The sequence below is a fragment of the Medicago sativa genome, chromosome 6 (assembly GCF_051527215.1).
Source record: "Medicago sativa cultivar Bolivia chromosome 6, Bolivia_mono, whole genome shotgun sequence".
In the NCBI taxonomy this organism is placed as follows: domain Eukaryota; kingdom Viridiplantae; phylum Streptophyta; class Magnoliopsida; order Fabales; family Fabaceae; genus Medicago; species Medicago sativa.
The window spans coordinates 54,323,889-54,346,844 of NC_140754.1; the positions used below are offsets into that span (position 1 = coordinate 54,323,889).

General features: G+C 41.4%; 1 protein-coding gene and 1 long non-coding RNA gene across 2 annotated transcripts; both read right to left on the reverse strand.

Annotated features, from left to right (window-relative positions):
* Window positions 1-1,563: 1,563 nt before the first annotated feature.
* Window positions 1,564-3,399, reverse strand: LOC146915703 (uncharacterized). Its single transcript, XR_015014723.1, has 3 exons — window positions 3,314-3,399; window positions 2,548-2,648; window positions 1,564-1,832 (listed from the first exon to the last, which is right to left on the reverse strand). It is a non-coding gene; the product is annotated as an uncharacterized LOC146915703 (long non-coding RNA).
* Window positions 3,400-9,836: 6,437 nt separating this feature from the next.
* LOC146915704 (uncharacterized) lies at window positions 9,837-16,462 on the reverse strand. The gene is made up of 5 exons (XM_085721418.1): window positions 16,050-16,462; window positions 15,408-15,523; window positions 14,834-14,936; window positions 13,780-13,853; window positions 9,837-13,629 (listed from the first exon to the last, which is right to left on the reverse strand). The coding sequence occupies exon 5, from the start codon at window positions 12,942-12,944 to the stop codon at window positions 9,837-9,839; it is 3,108 nt and encodes a 1,035-aa protein (XP_085577544.1). The 5' UTR covers window positions 12,945-13,629; window positions 13,780-13,853; window positions 14,834-14,936; window positions 15,408-15,523; window positions 16,050-16,462.
* Window positions 16,463-22,956: the final 6,494 nt, after the last annotated feature.

Consider the following 22,956-nt stretch of genomic DNA (forward strand, 5'->3'; position numbering starts at 1 on the left):
AATGCATGGGAAAAGAGTTTATGCATGTATGCATGTATGCATGATTATGTTCAAGTACGGAGAAGACATGGTGGGTTGAAATTCAAAGTCAAGGAGTCATGGGTGGACACGGGGTCCGGTGAAACTAGGGCTTTGGATAATAGTAACCGGGTTCTAAAAAGGTTCCCAAGTTGCAACCTCTCCGACGTATATCATGGTGTCACGAGACAAACACTCGCTCCATGATTATCCGTAAGAAGGTCTAACTTGAGTGTAGTATCGCGTGACGACTAAAATTCGAGACAACACTCGGTTTAGCCTCCGTACTACATCCTAGAAAATGGCCATGGATGGGTTTGGTTATCTACGGTTCATAGCGTCATAGAACAATTAGAAGTAAAGTGCCTAAACGCGACAACACGCGCCGACAACATCACCCCCAAAATGCCTCAGCTATGTGGGATTGATCGCATAATCCAATACACGAGGCAACCCCCAGAATGAATTGTCGATTATATCCCTCCTAAATCCTAAGTTCACTCAGCCCGGGTGTAGGACTTTTGATATTCTCACCCCACACGTTAGCAAGAATTTAAACATTTATTCACATAAGAAAGCAAGTAAAAACGAAAGCGCAAGCGTGGAACTAAAGACTAGGCGTAACTCTCGAATCTCCCCATTGAAGTCGCCAGCTGTTTTATCTTGGTTCGGCGGGTGTCAAACATTGATTACGTTTGAATCTTTTAACCTTTGATATCTCATTTTTTCTTGGGAAGGGAAAAATAAGAAAAACCCTTGAGAATCGAGGTCCGGGAGTTGTTTTCGCTACGGGAAGGTGTTAGGCACCCATAACGACTATAGTATCCTATAGGAACCGTCTTTACTTTCTACGCGCGCGCTTTATTTTTAAATGCTATTTCGAAAGTGTTATTTACACCTAAGAGTTTACTATGTGAAGAATCGGAGGGAGAAGATGTTTGAATTTTTGTTTTATTTGAATTGAAGGAATATTGTTTCCTTGCCTACGTACCCTTTTAAGGGATCAAATCCACCGTAGTTCTCTTCCAAAAGATGTTTTTGTTGGTTGATTTTAAGTTTGAAAATTGGAATTTTGAAGAATGAGAGAGAGGCCTCAAAGGCATAAGATTGGAAAAGAGTGAGGTGGCATTAGTTATTTTGCAAACACTACAAGAAAAAATGCATTTTGCGACCCTTAAAATGACGGATTGCGACTGTTCTAAGGGTCGCAAATCCACAACTGCGACTGTTCTCGAACTGTTAGGGATGTTGGGGTCGCAACAGCATTTTGCGACAGTTCAAGAAACAGCCGCTGCAACAGCCACAATGGGTATTGCGACAGTTCATAACAGTCGCAAAGTACTTTTTTTTTTTGAAAGGGGTGTTGCAACAGTTCATAACAGTCGCAAAGTACATTTTTTTGTTTGAAAGGGGTGTTGCGACAGTTTATAACAGTCGCAATTGATGAAAACTATTTAAAAAACAGACCGACCCTTTTGAACTGTCGCAATTTGTGAAATATATTTAAAAAAAATAATAATAAATTATAAAATATGAATTCTTAATAAAAAAAAATATGAACTAATCCATAAACTAAAATTTGAATTTTACATTCATATAAAATTATAGGTGGCATCAAACACTCAGGACACGACTTCCAGATCAATACAAATTTTATGATTGATAGTTTCACCTAAAATGATGTTTATAAACATCGTATAATATGTATCAAAAAGAACAAACTAAAATAATTCTAATTCTAAATGATTCTAAAGGTAATAAGATGGAGACCAATAAATTTCCCTTCCGTTTGTATCCTCCACACATGTCCATGCCTGAAAGACAGAAACATAAAATAAGAACAAATATAGCTTAAACCCTCAACATTTCAATACTTGCATATATGGTATCCTATAGAATTCCTAAAGAAGTTTAAAATGAAAAGCCCACACAATAAAAAACAAACAAGTTGATGACACCATGAAGGGTAAACATAACACTTTTAAATCTAAATAATCTTGGCATAACATAGAATTTTGCAGACACACAAACATAACATAGCAAATTTTGTGAGTTTTTACCAAATTTGATTTACATAGTTTATAGCAGAAGTGCTTAACAGTTAAATGACAAGATATTTGATTTCAGAGATTTTTTTTTAAATAGCAAATATTATTAAAGGCACCTAAACCGGAGCCGAACCCACCTAAACTTTTATGTAACCAAAAAAAAAAAAACCCCTCAAGGAGAGGATAATGTAGTCGAAAAAAGCAATACAATGTCCCAGTGTATACGCAATACAGGACAACCCAAGCAAAAAGATTCCCAAAAACAATAGGCAAACATCATAGCACTAGAAAAAGAACTGCATCATCCACACCACAGATATACGCAGCAGGTGCTGCTGCCCACCTGAAACAGCTATAGGCCGAAAAACAAAACCACCAACAGCCACACACCACAACAACACTCCCCTTCCCAAAAATCTCCCCTACAACAATATCCTTTCGGAGATTAAAAGGATGAGTAAGCTAAAATAAGGGAACTTACAGTTTTTTCCTTTGCCGTTTCATTGACAAATGACCGTTGGAGCTTTTATGAGAAACTGAATACATATCTCCCGTACTATATTTTCTTCCATCTCTTATTTCCTACAAGCAAGAATATATAATAACTACTTGTGAAATTACATGTATAATCAATAATAAATTGAGTGAACCCATTATCGAAGCATATATATATGTTTTATGTGTAATTTCAAAGAAAAGCATCCTTTTATCTCATGTGTTCAGGCTATACATAGAAAAGATAGAACATATGGACTTTAGACTTTGAACACAATGACATGCAGTGCTATCTAGACTGACGTTTACCACCTCATTTGTTTAATGAAGAGATAATGTCAAGGACCAAATATTGCTACAGTTATCACGACTAAACATATGTTTAAACCAAGTATAAATCACTATAATGGAAAAATATGAATGTGAAAAAGAATGAGACATAATGGCATTTGTATATGCTTTCACTTTTCCAGCTACTAAATCAACCAATTCAGTACCATTAACAATTAGCATGTAAAACCTTTAATTACTAGACCAGGGTCGTGCTCCTTAGCTCAAGACTTTTCCAGATATTGTAAAGTCTTCGTAATGAAAAAGAAAACATTATATCTCCCTACTCTACAATTGTTCATACAAGTTCATTAATTAAATTTTTAAAGTTGCACATGAGACAAATTAAATTTTTTAAATTGCACACGAACAGAGAATTCAGATCCTAAGATTCATGAACAGCCTAATTAAGCCAATCTTACCTTCTGACAGATGCATTTAGCTCTTTCTTTGACAAGTTAATTGTTATCATTGAAGAGGTAGCCCTTTTCATATATATATTTCTGTACTTGCCAAGAAGTACGGTAAAGGTTCTAGGGTTGGGAATCGTATCTAGGATTTTTTGGACTGATGGTTAGATGCCTTGAGACTGCTCTCAAGAGTGTTATTTATAGCCTGTTTACGGGCTTGGGCCTTGGTTGCTTGGTTTCCAAGCAACAGGGGCATTGGCGTACTTTTGGTGTTTTTAGAGGGTTCTAGAGACTTAAGTGAGGCGGCGGCTTCATGGAAGACGCGCCTGGGCCTGGTGGCCCTTCTAACAGGCGACTTGGTCATTATGGAGGGCGCCTAGGCCCTAATGGAGGGATAATGAGCCTTTAGGAATATTATGACGGTCCACAGCCCCCCAAGCACGAGTCTTGGGACAAGGCGAAGTGATGATGACATAAGACTGGACTCCCCTGAGGTTCGGCAAAGTCCTTTGAGAAAGTTACGATGGTCCACAGCCCCCCAAGCACGAGTCTTGGGACAAGGCGAAGTGATGATGACATAAGACTGGACTCCCCTGAGGTTCGGCAAAGTCCTTTGAGAAAGTTACGATGGTCCACAGCCCCCCAAGCACGAGTCTTGGGACAAGGCGAAGTGTTTGGGATACGTCACGAGGTGTCGTTGCCTCACGGATCTAATACTCCCTGGTCTCACTTCTCGAGGGCGTTCATATGAAGGGTGCACGCAGCACGCCTTTACGACTGTGACGAGATGTTCCGATACTTCCTGAGGACGGACATATCATGCTTAACTTATTCGCGTAACACCTGCGCCCCTCAAGCACGAGCCATTGGAAGCGGGCGAAAGTTTTTTAACTGCGTCATGAACGCGTGAACGCCGAGTGTTGTGACGCCCGGGGCGTGACAGGCATTCGAGGCGCGCTTAACTTAATGGCGACCGTTTCGTATTCTTCTTCACCGATGAGCGACACGCGTCACGATCCTACAACCTAAATCTACTCAATCGTCTGCGACACGCTTCCCTAAAACGAAATTCTCGCCTCCCTATAAAAAGGTCGTGTTTGGTTCTTCCAATATTTTTTCCACTTTCCTTCTCCCTCATTTCGCTATACCAGCTTGCCTGAAGCTTCGACGATTTGTGCCAAACTCTTACACAGGTATTTTTCGTCCTTTCGTCACTTCTTCTCTTATTATTTTCATTTTTTGCTTTAAGTGCGATCGTAGCTTCTAGGGGGATGGTTTTAATTAGGGATTGTGATGCGGACGGTAAACTAATTAGTCCTACTGACCCAAACGAAAGGGATCAGTTGAGGAAGGAATGTTTGCGACATGCTACCGGGCCAGATGGGATTATTGACTGGGATAAGTACTATTTTGGGTTACACGGAGAGGAGTTGTTTAGTGACTTGTCTAGCGATTCCAGCGTTGATTCGGGTAGGGATAGTGACTGTTTGATTCTGTCTGCTACTCCAGGAACTCAGGGCAGACAGGAGGACTTCCAGGGCAACTCGCCACCTCAGGAACTCTTGCCAGGATCTGACGACGAGGGTTCCTTTGTCAACTCAGTAGAAATGGTTACTTTTGCGGATGAGGTGCGTATGGAGGAGTCGCTATACATTGATGTCTCGGCCGTAGACCAGTTTAGGAGCAATTTTGACATTTCCGCAACTGGCAACGAGGAGGATGTGGTGTTGCTATCTTGCGATCCTGATGAGCGAGTCTGTGATCAGGAGGTGGCTGGTGAGGGCGACGAGTCGTATTTTGTTTATACCACCTTTCTCGAGGAGTTTGGCGTGAAGATACCGTTCACGCCCTTTGAAATGGATGTCCTGAAGTTCTTAAACGTGGCTCCGACCCAAATTCGGCCTAATAGTTGGGCGTTCATTAGGGCTTTTGAGATACTGTGCAAGGCTTTAGGTTTGGAGCCTTCTGTTGGCGCGTTCCTTTGTTTCTATGGAACGAAAGACGTCAACAAAGGTACGTGGATCGCCATCTGCGCTCACCCCGGGAAGCGACTTTTTCCCCAATACGCCTGCAACTTTAAGAAGGAGTGGCGCGATACCTTTGTTAGAGTCCAGGGATTACCTGGGTGTTCAACTTCGTCAGTGCTTTTGGATGGCAAGCCCAAGTTTCCTCTGAGGTGGACAAATAATCCTCTGGCGGTGAGGGGATACGACTTGGACGCCATGTCCTCCTATGAACGAACCTTGGTACAATTCCTTGAAGAGGTTCCTCTGACCAAGATTAATGAACTGTTGAATAGGGAAGGTGATGAGACACGCTTGACGGCTTACTTGCGTGAGTGTCCTACTTGGCCTTGCTTGTCGTATTTCTGTTGGTTCCCATTTTGCTTTTACTGATCTTTCTTTTTTTACTTCTTTTTTCTTTGCAGAAGAGATGCTGCCTTTGACTGGAGCGGAGATGAGGAAATACCTTGCGGAGCTGGAGGCGAGCAAGAACCCTGAAGGGTATGTGACAAGTGATCCGGCGGGAATGTCCTTGAGGAAGCTGAAAAGGAAGGAGGCTTCTTCGAAGGATGACGCTGGGGGTGCCGAAGCGGATGAGCCGGAGTCAGCGGCTGATGGGAACGCTGTTATCCATCTTGACTCGCCATCTTCCAAGAGGGCGAGAACCGGCAAGGGGGCCAGATCAGGAGGTAGCCGTTCCTCGGCGCGTGCTAACGTTGGGGGTACTTCTCTGAACGACCTAGCCATGGAGTCGTTCTGGCATTCAGAGTTCGACTTCCGCCGGTAAACTCCCTTTCCTTGTTGTTTTTTTGGAATCTTGATTTTTAGTCATCGCAATTTAAATGAGCTTGGCTGCTTTATTTCGCAGGTACATGGCAGAGAAGGTTCCATTTGCCCAAGTTGATGTTGAAGCGGCGGTGAAGGCGAAGTCTAGTGACTTGGTCGCCGACGTTTGGCACAGCTGCCCTTCGCACTCTGCTGTTGAGTCATGCCTGGGAGTTGAAGTATGGATCCTTGGAAAAGAAACATTTGGATGCTGCAGAGGATGTGGAGAAATGGAAGCACAAAGCTGTTGGTTTGGAGGGGCGACTATCGGACGCGTTGCAAGAAAAGAAAGCTGCGGAGAAGGCCATGGAGGAGATGAAGCGGGAAAAGGAAGCTGCTGAGAAAGAGAGAGACGAGAAGGACGCGGCTCTGAAGAAGTCTAACTTGGCGGTGGACGAGGGAAGGCGCTCTCTAGCTGTGTATTTCCAGAATGGATTCAAGCTGGCTACCGAACAAGTTGCTCTTTTTAACCCAGAGGCCAAGTTGGAGGAGCTTGATCCGTTCAAAGTCATTGTGGATGGTCAGCTGGTAGATGACGAGTAATTTTAATGTTGTACCTAACTATGGCGGCTTTGTGTAGCGCCTTTATTTTGAACAATGTGTAATGGCGTTTTTAACTTAAACTTCGCGAATTTCATCCTACTCTTGTTTAAACAATGCTTGCGTAGGCGACCCCGCTTATATTTATCTTGATTGAAAAGCGTTTACGTTCGCAATTTTCCTTCGACTTTTTATGACTCCCATGTGGAAGGTCATGGCGTCTTTAGAGTTTGTGGCGCCTTAAAATCTTTGTTTGGTGGAAATTCATTTTGGTGGCGCGCATAGTATATTTAGCTTCTCGTTTTGGGATGATTTCGTTTCTTCTTTCTTTCGGCGACTTATTTAGTCGAACCCTCTTTTTTCAGGGTGGCCGCCTATATTGTTGCTAGCGACTTGTTTAGTCGAACCCTCTTCAGGGTGGTCGCAATATCTTTTACTTTTTCTTTCGGCGACTTATTTAGTCGAACCCTCCTTTTTCAGGGTGGCCGCCTATATTGTTGCTAGCGACTTATTTAGTCGAACCCTCTTCAGGGTGGTCGCAATATCTTTTACTTTTTCTTTCGGCGACTTATTTAGTCGAACCCTCTTTTTTCAGGGTGGCCGCCTATATTGTTGCTAGCGACTTATTTAGTCGAACCCTCTTCAGGGTGGTCGCAATATCTTTTACTTTTTCTTTCGGCGACTTATTTAGTCGAACCCTCTTTTTTCAGGGTGGCCGCCTATATTGTTGCTAGCGACTTATTTAGTCGAACCCTCTTCAGGGTGGTCGCAATATCTTTTACTTTTTCTTTCGACGACTTATTTAGTCGAACCCTCTTTTTTCAGGGTGGCCGCCTATATTGTTGCTAGCGACTTATTTAGTCGAACCCTCTTCAGGGTGGTCGCAATATCTTTTACTTTTCTTTGTGTCGCGTCGTCCTTTCTAAAAAATGGAAAATAACAAGTGACATGTGGAGAGACAATCATATATGGAAAGGAGAGGGCGCCTCGTTAAAAACCCCTGCCCTTGCAGGGGAAAAGAGTGCTACCCTAACCTCATGCTTCTTTAATATCTTGAAGAAATAACAAAGAAATAACAATATTCATCGTGGTGGCAGTACGCCATCCTTATTCATAAATCAAAAAGACATTAACTATAATAATGGCGTAGATTGGCTATATTCCAGGTGCGGGGAATAGCCACTCCGTTCAATTCTTCCAGCTTGTATGCACCATGCGAGCACTTCTCTCGGATTCTGTAGGGGCCTTCCCAGTTGGGAAATAGCTTGCCAATTCTTGTTGGGGCGACGACTTGTTTTAATACCAGATCGCCCTCCTTCAACTCCCTGGGTGTCACTCTAGAATTGTAGCGGCGAGCTGCTCTTTGTTTGGCGGCGAACTCGCGGATGTGGGCTTGTTCCCTCACCTCATCAATGACATCCATGTTTACTGCCATACCTGCGTCGTTTGCTTTTGTACAGAAATAAAATAACGTAAATTGGAGAAACAGTTACGTCAATTCGTTCTGAAGTAAAGTTTGTTTCCCTGCACAAAAAATGTGTTAGATGGTCTAATAACAATACGGTACCTTCTTCCGAAAACGCTTCTCGTCGCCACGTGGGAGTATCTATTTCCACGGGTAGCATGGCGTCCGCGCCGTAAACCATTGTGAATGGCGTTTCCTTGGTGGTGGAGTGCGGAGTAGTGTGATATGACCATAGTACCTCATGTAGCTGCTCTGCCCAAAGGCTCTTGGCCGCCTCTAGCTTTTTCTTGATTCCGTTCAGAATGACTTTATTCGCTGATTCGGCTTGTCCATTGGCCTGTGGATGGATCACTGAAGCGAAGTTCGTTTGGATTCCTAAGTGCTTGCAGAAGTCTACTACTGTTGAGCTTGCGAACTGCGTTCCGTTGTCCGATACTATGCACCTGGGGAGCCCAAAGCGGCAAATAATCCTTTTCCAGTAGAACTTCTTGACCCTTTCGGCTGTTATTTTGGCGACCGCTTCCGCCTCGATCCATTTAGTAAAATAGTCAACGCCCACGATAAGAAACTTCAGCTGTCCTGGGGCGAGAGGAAAAGGGCCGACTATGTCAACCGCCCATTTGTGAAAGGGCCATGGAGAATACACAGAAGTTAGCTCCTGGGCTGGAGCGTGCTTTTTGTCGGAGAATCTTTGGCACTTGTCGCAATTTTTTACGAAGTCTGAACTGTCCTGAAGCATAGTGGGCCAGTAGTATCCTGCGCGGAGTAGCTTTGCCGCCAGCGCGCGTCCTCCGATGTGGCTGCCACAAACGCCTTCATGCACCTCGAGCAATACTAATTGGGTCTCATCTTCACTCAAGCAGCGCAGCAACGGATTCGTTCGTCCTCGTTTGTAGAGTTTTCCTGATATGATGACAAATTTGGAAGCTCTTTTTCGTACTGTCTGTTCCTCTTCGCTGTTTTTAGGCGTGAATGATCCAGTTAAGTATCTTAGCAATGGTTCCATCCATCCTTCCTCTCCCTTATCGATGTGATGCACACTTTCGTTATTGGTGCTGGGCGTTGTAATAACTTCTTGGATGACTGTCCTATTGTTCCCTGGCCGTTTAGTGCTGGCGAGTTTGGCCAGTAGGTCGGCCCTGGCGTTTTGTTCTCGTGGCACGTAGACTGCTTCGAAGAACACGAACCTTTTGGCGAGGTCTTGTACTTTTGTCAAATATTTGATGAGTTGAGAGTCCTTGGTCTGATACTCGCCCGTGATCTGACTCATCACCAATTGAGAGTCACTCTTTGCTCTCAGGTTTTCTGCTCCCATTTCTTGCGCCAAAATCATGCCGGCAATTAGCGCTTCGTACTCCGCTTGATTGTTGCTTGCTTTGAATTCGAATCTGAGGGATTGTTCTATGAGGATATCTTCTGGTCCCTCCAAGACGATGCCTGCCCCGCTCCCTTTTAAATTGGAGGAGCCATCGACGGATAAAAGCCACACAAATGGGGGGCGTGCTTGTGCAGGCGATGTGAGCTCTACGACAAAATCTGCTAATACCTGAGACTTAATACTCCCCCTTGGTACGAACTGGACATCGTACTCTGATAGCTCTATGGACCACGCGACCATTCGTCCGGCTAGATCTGGCTTTCCGAGGACTTGCTTGATGGGATAATATGACTTCACCACAATCTTATGACTTTGGAAGTACGGTCAGAGCTTCCTCGCCGTAGTTACCACTGCAAGGGCCAGGCGTTCCAGCTTCTGATATCGTAATTCAGCACCCTTGAACACTCTGCTGACAAAGTAGATTGGCCTTTCACCTGCGTCCGAGTCTTCTACCAGGACTGTGCTCATGGCGTTCTCAGAAATAGCCAAGTATAAGAACAGGACGGCGCTCGGGCTTGGTCGTTGAAGGATAGGCGGGCTAGATAAGAACCTCTTGATCTGCTGGAAGGCCTCTTCACATTCTGGCGTCCACTCGAATTTCTCTTTTTTCCTGATGGATGCGAAAAAAGAGAAAGCTTTATCGCCCGCACAAGATAGGAAACGAGATAGTGCGGCTAATCGTCCTGTTAGCTGCTGGACCTCTTTGACGCTGGAGGGGCTTCTCATGTCGATCACCGCCTGACACTTGTCTGGATTTGCTTCTATACCCCGTCTTGTCAAGAGGAAACCCAAAAACTTTCCCGCCTGTACTCCGAAAGAACACTTAGCTGGGTTCAACCGAATTCTGTATTTTCTCACTTGGCCCAAGATTTCTTCCAGGTCTTCAGTATGGCTGCGCCCTTCCTTTGTTTTTGCCACCAGATCGTCGATGTATACTTCCAGGTTCCTTCCTATTTGTTGGGCGAAAGCCATGTCCATGGATCTTTGAAAAGTGGCTCCGGCGTTTTTGAGGCCGAAGGACATGACTTCGTAGTGGTAGTTCTTCGTGTTGGTCATAAATGCTGTCTTGGGGGCATCCAAGGTGTCCATTCTAATTTGATTGTAACCTGAGTAGGCGTCCATGAAACTCAGAGTCCCGAAGCCTGAGGCGTTGTCAATTAGGTGGTCGATGTTCGGGAGTGGGTAAGGATCTTTGGGGCACGCCATGTTTAAGTCGGTATAGTCCACGCACATTCTCCACTTTCCGTTTGCCTTTTTTACCAGAACAGTATTAGCCAACCATGTGGGGTACTTGATCTCGCTAATGAAACGGGCGTCTGCTAGTTTCTTTACCTTTTCGTCTACGGCTTTCCTTCTTTCCTCGCCCATCTTACGCTTTCGTTGTACAACTGGTTTAATGCCTGGCTTGATGGATAGGTGGTGGCAAGCAATGTCAGGGTCCATCCCTGGCATTTCGGACGGATGCCAAGCAAAAAGATCTAGGTTCTTTCGGAGTAGATCTATGAGGGCGGCTTCTTCTTCTTTGCTAAGCGACATGCCAATCTTAGTTGTTTGATGGGCTTCAGGACCGATGGAGACTTCTTTCAGGTCTTCGGTGGGCTCTATTCGTTCTTGTTGGAACTCTTCCCTGGGGTCGAGATCTATCACGTTGACTTCGTGTGCGACTTCGTTGGCGGATTTCTTCCGAGTCTTCTGTAGGCGCAGGCTATTGTGATAGTATTCTCTGGCCAGCTTTTGGTCGCCCTTGATGGTGCCTATTTTTCCGTTGTCAAGGGGGTATTTCATGACCAAGAATTTTGTTGATAGGAAACCGCCCAGCAAGTTGAAAGCGGGACGCCCAATGATGATGTTGTAGGAACTTGGTGAGTTGACTACGAGATACCGTACGCGAACAGTTTTGGCATGGGATCCGTGACTGAACGTTGTCTTAAGGGTAATGTAGCCCCTGACGTGGACTTGCTCGCCGGTGAACCCCGCCAACGTGCCTCTGAAGGGCTGCAATTGCTCCGGATCTAACCCCATTCGGTCGAAAGTGTCGTAGTAGAGGATGTCAGCTGAGCTTCCTGGGTCTATTAGTACTCTCTTTACGTCCCATTTGAAGATTTGCAGCGTGACCACCATGGGATCGTCGTCATGTGGCACGACGTCTTTGTAATCCTTCGAAGTAAAGGATACGTCAGGCTCGTGTTCTGGAATTTGCTTCTCATATTCTTGGCAAAGCATGACCTGTCTTACATATTTCTTGCGGGACGAACTCGACTCTCCTCCTCCGGAGAAACCGCCAGAAATTGTGTTCAGTGTGTGCCTCTTTCCTTCTGGTGATCCCTCTTTTTTGTTTTCCCCCTCGTGCTTGTCTTCGCCCCGGCGGTCCTGGGCGTACCCCCTTAGCTTGCCATTTTGTATTAACCTCTCAATTTCGCGGCGCAAGTGTACGCACGAATCAGTATCGTGACCCTTTATCCTATGATACTTGCACCATTTGTCCTTGTCAGCTCCCATGGTGTTGAATCGTGGTGGGGGTGGTTCCCGTATTAGCTTAGTTTCGTAGATTTCCTTCATGATGCGCTCTGGTCTAGTGTTCAGAGGGGTGAAGTTTTCCGCGCGCGGCCTGTAGGTGTAGGGCGCATAGTTTCGCTTTTCTGCTTTCTGATAGGGGGCGCGATCCCTGTTGGAAGGCGGTTGGTAAGGTCGCCGTTCCGTATTGGTCGACGCCCGCTCCTTGGCGTCCCTGGCTTTCTTTTCTGCGTTGCTTTCCTCTCCTTTGATATAGCAATCCGCTCTGGCGATTACTTCCTCCATGGAATCGGCAGGTTTCTGAGCTAGCGACTCATTGAACTGACCCGCCCGAAGGCCATTCTGGAAAGCGCCCACAAATACTTCTTGATTAGGGTTAACTACCTTTATAGTTGTTTCGTTGAACCTTGCCAGGTAGTCTCTGAGGGATTCGTTGTGCCCATGTCGCACGTTGAAAAGGCTGGTGGTGGGGACCTTACGGTGGCGACTTGCCGAGAACTGTTGGATAAGTTTCCTTGTCATATCTGGATAACTGATGATGGAGAATCGGGGAAGGTTCATATACCAGCGTAGGGCAGCATCTGAGAAAGTACCAGCCAATAATTTGCACTTAAGGGAATCAGGAGCTCCGACGACGGCCATGCGAGTATTGAAGGCCGTGACGTGTTCCATGGGATCGCTTTTTCCATCGAAAACGGAGAGGTGAGGAGGCTTAAAGTTCTCTGGGACTGGCGCGCCCCATATCTCGGCGGACAGGGGTTGAGGCTCCGGGTCGTCCATCTCGCCGTGGTTTGATTCATCTTTTTCTTCTTGCTGTTTCTGTTGCATGGTCTCCATCGAGGCTTGTAGGGCCTCGTTGTGTTCTTTCAACTGAGCGAGTTGAGTTCGCATGGTCTCTAATTCTTCAGCGGTTGCCATGGTGAGGCCTTTCTCTAAATCGTACGTGAGGTGCGATTTAGGTTGGTCGAAAGGGGTTAGGGTTTCTAAATCTCCAAGGAGTTTCACGATTTAGAGGTCTAGTTTAAGGGTTTCTGAATCACGATCTGCAATCCAGGAACGTGGTCAAGGCTAGTTTTACCTTTTCCCACAGACGGCGCCAACTGTACTTGCCAAGAAGTACGGTAAAGGTTCTAGGGTTGGGAATCGTATCTAGGATTTTTTGGACTGATGGTTAGATGCCTTGAGACTGCTCTCAAGAGTGTTATTTATAGCCTGTTTACGGGCTTGGGCCTTGGTTGCTTGGTTTCCAAGCAACAGGGGCATTGGCGTACTTTTGGTGTTTTTAGAGGGTTCTAGAGACTTAAGTGAGGCGGCGGCTTCATGGAAGACGCGCCTGGGCCTGGTGGCCCTTCTAACGGGCGACTTGGTCATTATGGAGGGCGCCTAGGCCCTAATGGAGGGATAATGAGCCTTTAGGAATATTATGACGGTCCACAGCCCCCCAAGCACGAGTCTTGGGACAAGGCGAAGTGATGATGACATAAGACTGGACTCCCCTGAGGTTCGGCAAAGTCCTTTGAGAAAGTTACGATGGTCCAATTTCTAACTCCTAAATGTGTCTACCCTAGTGATCTTCAACTTCTTGACACTAGATCAGAACATCCTACACATTTTAAAGTGAAAAATACATTGACAGTGAATGCATTCTAAAATACATTGACAGTGAATGAATTCTAATATAGAAAAGTACCTCAAAGAAAAAAGGCAGAGGGCAATACATGGAGGAAAATGAAAAGACGGCTAGATTTCTTACCCGATTAATTGCTCTATAGCTTTCTTGTCAAATTTATCAATCACATAAGCAAGTCTTTTGTGAACATTGTATGCCTAAGAAATTTGAGAAACAAAAATGGTTATTTTATGGACAAGATAAGCAAAACAAGCGAGTTGAAAAGCTAACACAGTGCCTAAACAGCTTAAAACAAAGGTGCCACACATGCTAACTACATAATCTAGACATAAAAAATTCAGATTTTAGCTGGTAACAAAGGCTAATGACTGCATATAATATAACTACATATTCAAGTATTTGATGTGCCCATCAGCCTACGTCAATGACATGAACCATGAAGGTTCTGCAACTACAATATTCTTCATCTCTTGCAACTACATATTCAAGTAATTTGAATAAAATATTGAAGACATCAGCCCAAGTACATATCTCAACTGCATTTAATTTCACCGATAAATTTCAGCTTTAACCCTCCATCACGTAGCCAAATTGATTTTTTAAATAAAAAAATTACATATAAATTTAATTGGATCAAGAACTATAAATTGGATCAAGAAACTATAAATTGGATCAAGAGACCAAAGTCTAATTCCTATGTTACTAAACAATACTTCAGTAAGGACCAAAAGACTCTACTACCCCAAAATCACCAAAAGCACCTGAATCCCAAGCATCCTTGGAGTCTACTAGAATCGTCTCTTAACTATATACCATGAACATAAAATCCTCTATTTATTTTTGAAGCACTCAATCTCACTCAACCAAATTAGAATCTTAGCTTCTCCATCTATATGCATAAAGATGGAAAATGATAAAAATGAACGATATAGAAAACAAAATACAACAATGATTATAAATGATTGGCTAATAAGAAAAAGTAAAAAACAATTTCAGGAAAAAACTTAGGTGCATTTCCTTAGGTGAACCTATGATTCTTAACTACCTATGATTTTCTCAAATCCATAATTTTCTCAGAGTTTGTTATAACCACAAAATGTGTATTTTAAGTTGAGAACCATACAAAAAGCACATAAGGAAATGCACCTAAGTGTTGTGCTAAATTTACAAATTATACCTGCATCAACAGATACAGCAGGCTGAACATAATCTGGTGGAAGAACTAGATGCGCAGGCAAGGATCCAACACTCATATAGGCAACAAGTATAATCTAATGCACCTAAGTGTTTTCCAAATTAACAGAGCACATAGCTAGTCATTATTAAAGTCATTATTTAGTCTAGGAAAATAAAATAGAACTAAACAAGAACACACACTTTTATTTTAAAAGGACCATTCCAGGGATCACCAACACAATAGCAAAACCAGAAAATGGTACATGAAGTTGTGGACATATAGCTTAAACGAATAACAGGCAAATATGAAGATATATTATTTTGATTTAGTATGACATACAACTACCAAGTCCTTTGCTGGATTTTGTATTGTTATCCACCTTAAGATGTCTTCAATGTCATTAGGTAGTTTGACATACAACTACCAATGACTTTACTGGATATCAATTCTTTAAACAAATTGTATTTTCACTTAACCTGTCAAAAGTTGAATATCATGACAAAAAAGTGAATTATAAAATATGGTCATAAACAAGGATATAGGGAATTCCACACAAATATATCTCTTTGTTTACCTTCATCAAAGCCATCTTGGGTCTTTTATGTGTTCAGGAACGTCAATTGTGTCTTGTTCATTGCTGCAACTTAGAAGAACAAGCCAAGGCATTCACTCCTCATCAACTCCAAAGAGCTTACATAGTTACAAACAAACACATACACATGACAGTTACAAACTTATGCAGAACATTTATAAATCTTCATAAAAAAATATTTATCTCTAAAAGGGCTTAAATAATTACATTATGCTACCTTCACTCATCAAATATCCAACAAATTTCTTCTCTTGTATTGCTTTTAATAATCAATCCGGTTTTCATGAAGCATCAAGATATTGCAAGCCATCACAATAAACATAACAAGAAAATAATCAATTATAATGAAATCCCCAATATCTAATAGCAGCTTTTGCAACCCTTAACCCTAAAAAAAGACCCCTTTTTTACTGAACAATCATTGCTCAAATTGTTGGCTTGTCAATAAAATAATTCAAATTATTAATTGAAAAAAAAAAATCTTAGGTTATGAATTAAACATTGATATTCTAATAAATCACTAATCTAAGATCCAAATCCCAATCGGAAGTGCCATAACATAGGGAAAAGAAAGAATTCATAAACAACAACATGAACAGAACTAAAATAAACGAAGTAACTCACTGCTTTTGGACCAAGCTGGATAATTCCAAAAGGGTTGATGTTCCGCCGTGAAATTGATGTTCTTCTCTTTGATTGATTGAAAGCGTTGGATTTGGGTTCAGCTTCTTTCTCCTCCCTCTCTCGGATCTCATGAATGATTTTGAAGATTTGGGTTTGAGATTCAACGAAGGAGTCGGATCCGACGGAAGAACGGCGAGAGGTTTGTGAGATTTGGTTCATGATTTGAAATGGAAAGAGGTTTGAGATTCAACGCGGAAGGGAAAGATTTACAATTTGAGAGAAACAAGCAACAATTTGAGATTCAACGAAGAGGATTTTGGGGAGAGAAATTTTTTTTGCTGAGGGAAATTTTTTTGGAGATAAAGAGTGAGAGCAGTTAGATTTTTTTTATTTTTTTAGAAAAGTGAGAGAGCATAGTCTTGGTGAGAGACTGAGAGGGATTTCTATATTTCCAATATTTCACTTGGCGCCGTGAATGCTCCAAAAGGCCAAAATATTGCGACCCTTAACCAAACTGTTGCATGTGCCATCACTAAAATCCAAAAAAAGACACATTGCGACCCTTCAGAGGCCAACAGTTGCAAATTATGTGTCGCAAATGTTCAATTTTCTTGTAGTGAAAAGAAGTCTAAGTATTATTAGAATTCATTAAAGTTTTATTTAAGAAAATGAAAGGAAAATACAATGGGATTTTGATCCCAAGGTTTATTTGAAAAATTATTTGAGTGAAATTTGTTCATATTTTTTTGGGGAAAGGATTTTTGTCTAAATTTCAAAGTTCCTAAACATACATCTAAAGCATACATTCCCCTAACATACATCTAAAATATCCATGTGATGTGTGTGCATGTGTCGCTGCTTGTGTCGGTGTACATCATTAGAGTCCATTGTCCTTTACATCATGCCCTAGCTTACATTCTATGGTCTTGCAAGAAATTAAAAGCATAAGGTAAAGTACAAGAATTCCTAGGTATTACATTCTAATTTTTGCATGAAATTTAAAGTATAAAAAAGATAAAGACCAAGAATATAAGATGGAGAATGAGATGCCTTATGGAATGCATGAAACATGAAGTAAAGTGGTTAGTAGCATTGGGTATCATAGAATGAAAATTATAAGCAAAAAGAAACACTAAAAGGAACTTGACAAAAAAGTAATGAAATTCTTAACCTAAAAGTAGCAAAATCCACCTAAAATTTACCATAACATCAAGACAAGTACATGACCTATAATCCTCATATCATGACAATTTTCTAAAGGTTTTATTGCAACCAATAATGGGAGGATTATAGGAACACATTCAAGTCAAGAATTATGATATGTTTTAGGCATATTTGGCACTTTATTCTCACAAACAAACATTAAGTTGCCTTGTAAAGCAAGTAATTAACCATACTTATTCACATGCATCAAGAAACACATCCAAACAGTGACAAATCAATCCCCCAATCCACACATCCCAACTCACAAGCATACACTAAAAATTGGAATCAAAATTATGCATTTTTTTTCACAAGTTCTTAACCTAAAATTCAAGGAATAAAGCAACACACAACACATTATTATTTTTTGTCCATTTTTATATGTCAAAATATCATAAGAGACCAAAATTAAACATCAAGCATGATTGTAAGAGAATTCACAAGATTTTTAGAAGTTTTAACAAGATTTTTCCAAGAAATAGAAAAGAATTGAATTAACAAAAGAACAAATTATTTCCTCATTTTTTGATCAATACTTAACATATAAATACATCAAGATTCATCAAAAAATATCAAGAAAATAATTTGCACATTTTTTAGGAATTTTTTAAAGGTTTTTTAATGAGACAGGGGTGTAAAAAGCATCAGGCAGCGTAGGAATAGCAAGAAAAACATAAGAACATAAAGCCTGCACAAGAAAAGAACCCAGGCCCAAGGGAACATGGATCCTGGATCATCCAAACGTATCAGGAACGTTGGATTGATCTAGTTCCTAAAAACCCTAGATCAGACGGCCAGGAATGAAGGGGATTGGACCGGTTTTGAACCGGTCCGGTTCACTGGCCTATATAAACATGCTTGATCCGGTTTTTTCATTTTCCTCTTCTCTTTCTCTCTCTCCACTCGTTCTTCTCTCATCTTCTCTCCCTTCTCTCTGAAACAAAAGCCTTGCCGAAAACTGGGGAGGACGGCGGAGGAAGATGAAGATTCATCAGAATCTTCATCTTCTCCGATGATCTGATGCTATTTTTTAAAACTAATTACACAGAATTGTTCGTCTTCCTCCCCTCTTTACGAATCTGAGATTATTTTTGTGAAATTGTGATTGAAACGAAGTAGATCGGAGTTTAAACTTACGGTTTCTAGGGTTTCAAATCTTTTTCAAATCTTCTTGAAACTGAACCCTAATCTAACCTATTTTCTACACTAATTATGGATTTGAACTCTGTTTTCGCAAATAAACGGTGAATCTTCATGGATTTACATTTTAGGGTTTCGGTTTCAATCTTTTTCAAATCTTTTCGAAGTTTTCTGCTTTGATTCACCGTTTATTTGTGTTTGTGGATCTTCGTTGAGCCTTTGCGATGAAAAACGAAGGAGTTTTGAGGAATACCTGGTTTTAATTCGGAGATTCGAACAACAAGATCCTTGTGAATGTTTCTGGTAAGTTCTTGAACTGAAAATAAATCAGTTATCCTCTTCTTCGTCTTCTCTGATGTGATTCTGCTTCGATCCCCTCTTCTTCTCTTCTCAAACACTGTGATCGCACAATTTGTGCTTGAATTGCAGTGGATAGATGTAACACCCATACTAGACGTATCTAGAAAGTCTAGCACGTGCGTTAGTTTAGTACTGGATACATTAAAAATTTACAACAATACAGCTACGAATGAATATAAATACAACTCAACTTTTCCAAAGAATAATGAATGCATCCTTGCATAACCATCTCGTCCTGCAGCGGGTACGAACGAACACTTGACGCATCATCCATTCGGCAACTAGCTTGCTAATCCAACCTGTTTATCTGAAACAAATAAGGATTGGGATGAGACATAATGTCTCAGTGAGTTCCCCTAAATCCTAGGCTATAGGCAACCTCAGGGGAAACCTACGGTCACCACGTGTCTAAAATACAACCTGACGGTTGATTATACGTGTGTGGAGACTTGCATACTTAGACGGTCGTGCATACTAGGGCCGTCATAGTCTCATCTCACTTGTTATAGGCTTCTCTTCCTATATGTGTCATGGCGGTCGAGGGGAATCTAAAACCGCAACGCCAAGAATACTCTCTACGTATCGAGGCCTAAACATACTATAATCATGACACAATTCTAAACCGGACGATTAGGGGAAACCTAAGATCGTCTTCGGTATATCTTTATCTATTTGCTCTAGTGCATAATACGATGTTTCTAACAACGTATCTTCTCTTGATATCATTCTAGCTTTGACGATCTACGTCTATGTTCTACTATTCTTGACGATCTACGTCAAGGCTCTACTGTTCTTGACGATCTACGCCAAGGCTCTGTGACATAACATAAATATATCTAATAAATATGCATAAAGTTCATTCATAAAGTTAGCGTTTAACAATCAAACATTATCTGAGTTCATTTTACGGAAAGCCCCGAGTGGAGTAACCCCGAGCGCAATCCCTATCTATCCGATGGAAACCTATCTAAGGTATAACCAACGGCACTCCTGCAGTGACGTGCGGGATCCTTACGGCTAACCCCGTTTCACCTAATGGAAACCCCTTGCACCAACCTAGTGTGGACACAAGAGACACGACCACTACCTCTTTCTTACTAAGTGACATGCGGGTTCCTTACGGCTAACCCCGTTTCACCTAATGGAAACCCCTTGAGCCAACCTAATGTGGTCTCAAGAGACATGGCACCTTTAACTTAATGTCTTGGTCTATAAATGCATGAGTACTAAATCTATACACTATATTTCTTTTACCTCGGATACCTATACGATCCGACTAGAGGTAAACTATATGCTTGCTTAGCTTGCTATGTGAAGAGATGTCTAATCAATTCACGTCTTGCCATACTCGTATGGCTCCCTAGTTTCTATACGAAGAGAATACTCTATATCACTTCGTATCTAATAAAGCATACTACTCATGCCTAGCATTCTATTCCTTACTAACTATTCTAGTTCTTGACAAGCTATGTCAAGGCTCTACGTTCATGCCCTTACTTGATTCATCACTACCCGAGTAATATCGGCTTACTCTCTCTTGATTCACTGTTGCCATTCTTGTTAAGATTGCCATGATTTTCATTTCAAGAATCGTTTGATGTTATGTGCATTGCCTAGATGTTGTTTTGGAGTTATAAAGTTATAAAACATTGAAAGAAAAGCTTCGGAATGCACCACGGTCCCTGAACTGGGCCAACAGGCCAAAGCAAGTGGGCCAAGTCCAGAGAGCTGCGCTAATAGCTCAGCTGGGGCGTGGCTCATCCTGTCAATTTCGCTATTAGCGTAGATTTCGCTAATAGCGTGGTTCATCCTGAAGAATTTCGCTATTAGCGTAGATTTCGCTAATAGCGTAGTTCTTCGGGTCTGAGGTACAAAATTTCCAGTTTTTGACCCAAAACTCATCCTAATGGTTCCTGCAATGCACCAAAACATCCAGCAACATATATATACATTTTCTAAACATCTTTCATGGCAAACTAACAAGTAATCAACAAGAATTTATCAAAAGTACATTAAGGTTCTAAACCTCTCATAAACATAATTCACTACTTTCTAGCATGAATTTACACAACCAAGTGAAGGTAAACTATCTATGGAACTCACCAAATCATGTTTCTTGCAATTCCTCAAGCATCAAGTTCAAACCCTAGCTTTTGGCTTCATCCTTGATTCTTGCCTTTTCCACCAAACCATGCTTAAATCCTTTCTTTCAGTTGTTTCTTGCTTGCTAAGCCATGCTTGATCATGTATTGAAGAAGTTTGGATGACTTAGAGAGGAGAGGGAGGCGCAATTCTTAGAGAGAAGGGGGAGAGAAAGGTTTTCCAAAACCTAGAGAGAGAAGTGAAATGGGAAAATGAATATTTTGGCCCCAAAAACACTTATATACTCCCTTGTGCGAGTTTACTTAAATGCCCTTCGTCTTGGTCGCGCTTAACCTGACACTGATACATAAACCCCTGCTTGACTGATATTTCATAAAAACATTCTTCCGTCGTACTTGACGTTCTGTAACACTTAATCTCTGATATCTAGTTCATACATGACTTATGCCATTAATAGACATTTCCATGAATATTTATCCTCTGACGCGTCTGATGGGTAATATTCCGTTACTGATAAGCGGGATATTACACTCTACCCCCCTTAAAGAAATTTCGTCCTCAAAATTTAAAAATCATCTATCAATCACAGTAACTAAAATCTATTTCCTTTGGTTTCTGCTAAATGATATCTGATCAAAACCACTCTAGGGAGTTGAAGAATACTTTTCTCAACAAAGCATGTAATTCTTCCTCTTCTTAATCCGCACGACGAATACGATCTCTTCTATCTTAATATCTACCTCAAATCACAGAACTATCTGAGAACATAGTGATTAAAACTAACTGTTGTTATGCGGATTGCTTGTCTCGGATCTATTCCTTCTCTGCGTAGCATGAACTCTGCATCTACGTAACTTTTCTCTATCTGAAACACTCAGGATTTGCCTTTAGACTGGAGTTCTTCTGATATCCAGGTTTGCCCTGCAGTGCTTACATGTATCTAACACATCTTATCATGTATACATCTTATCACACACAGATAATATTTCTTACCGCACCTTGCGATTTATGATTCTTACTGATGCTACTTATCTTGATGATTCTACTCATCTCTAATCATAGTCTTAAAAACTTTTTTTTTTTTATCTCTTCATAATCTCCCTGAACTGCAATTTATGGGTAACTTGTCTAGCTTGGCATGAAGAGGTGAAATCTACTACACTGATTCATCTGACAATCTATTAACCTGTCTGGCGGTTTACATGCCCTTGAAACTTTCTGCTAAGTCCATTTGCACTTGCACTTGAACATTCTTAACAACATTCTGTGCATCCTGTATGCTATTGATATCACACGGACACTACCGTTCCTACATAAACCTTATCTTCCAAATGCCGCTTCTTGTTAGTTAATAACGATACTCATTCTAGCATTTTCCTCTAAGAGTTTCTAAACTTTGGTACATGGGTTCTTGGAACGAATAGATACATGACTAGAAAATATCATTTTAAAACTGAGTTTATACTAGTACCGCAGAACCACAGGACGAGTCTTTATATCTGAAAAAAGTTTTTACATCTCGCCCCAAACTTGTTTCTAACAAGTTGGTCCTGAAGTATGTACGACTTAAGTGAGCTTACTCGCTTACGAAGTATCTCATCAGTTTTAACAATGTGAAATTTCATATTTTTAAAATAAATATCGTTCCCAAGTTCCTTAATACCTATCTTAACTTTAAAAGTTATAAAATCATGGCTTGACGCCATTCTAGAAAGTATCGTTATCATTTAACAAGTATGGTATAAAATGATATGTGCTTCTCTATGCATATCTCATGAATCGTATCCTTTTATCACATTACATATTCTTTCTGACTAACCAACAACTCTTCGACGCATTCGACATCACCATAAAGGCAACCCGATTAATTCCTCTGTGTTAACTCTAGTCTTTCTCATCTTACCTGAGTGAAGATACTTCCTTTAAACTTTCACTTTAATCATTACTGGCTGCATAAGTATCTATACTTACTTAACATAACGAGAACTCCTCGCTTTCCACATAATACTTCTCACTGAAATGGTATTTCTATCTCGAACATTTTTCACAAAGATTCTTACTACAAAATTCCATGTTCCATGGCTACTGTTCGCAACTTAAG

Bases quoted from the DNA above. Each gene is read 5' to 3' on its own strand.
- LOC146915704 (XM_085721418.1), bottom strand. From the start codon at position 12,944: ATGGCAACCGCTGAAGAATTAGAGACCATGCGAACTCAACTCGCTCAG.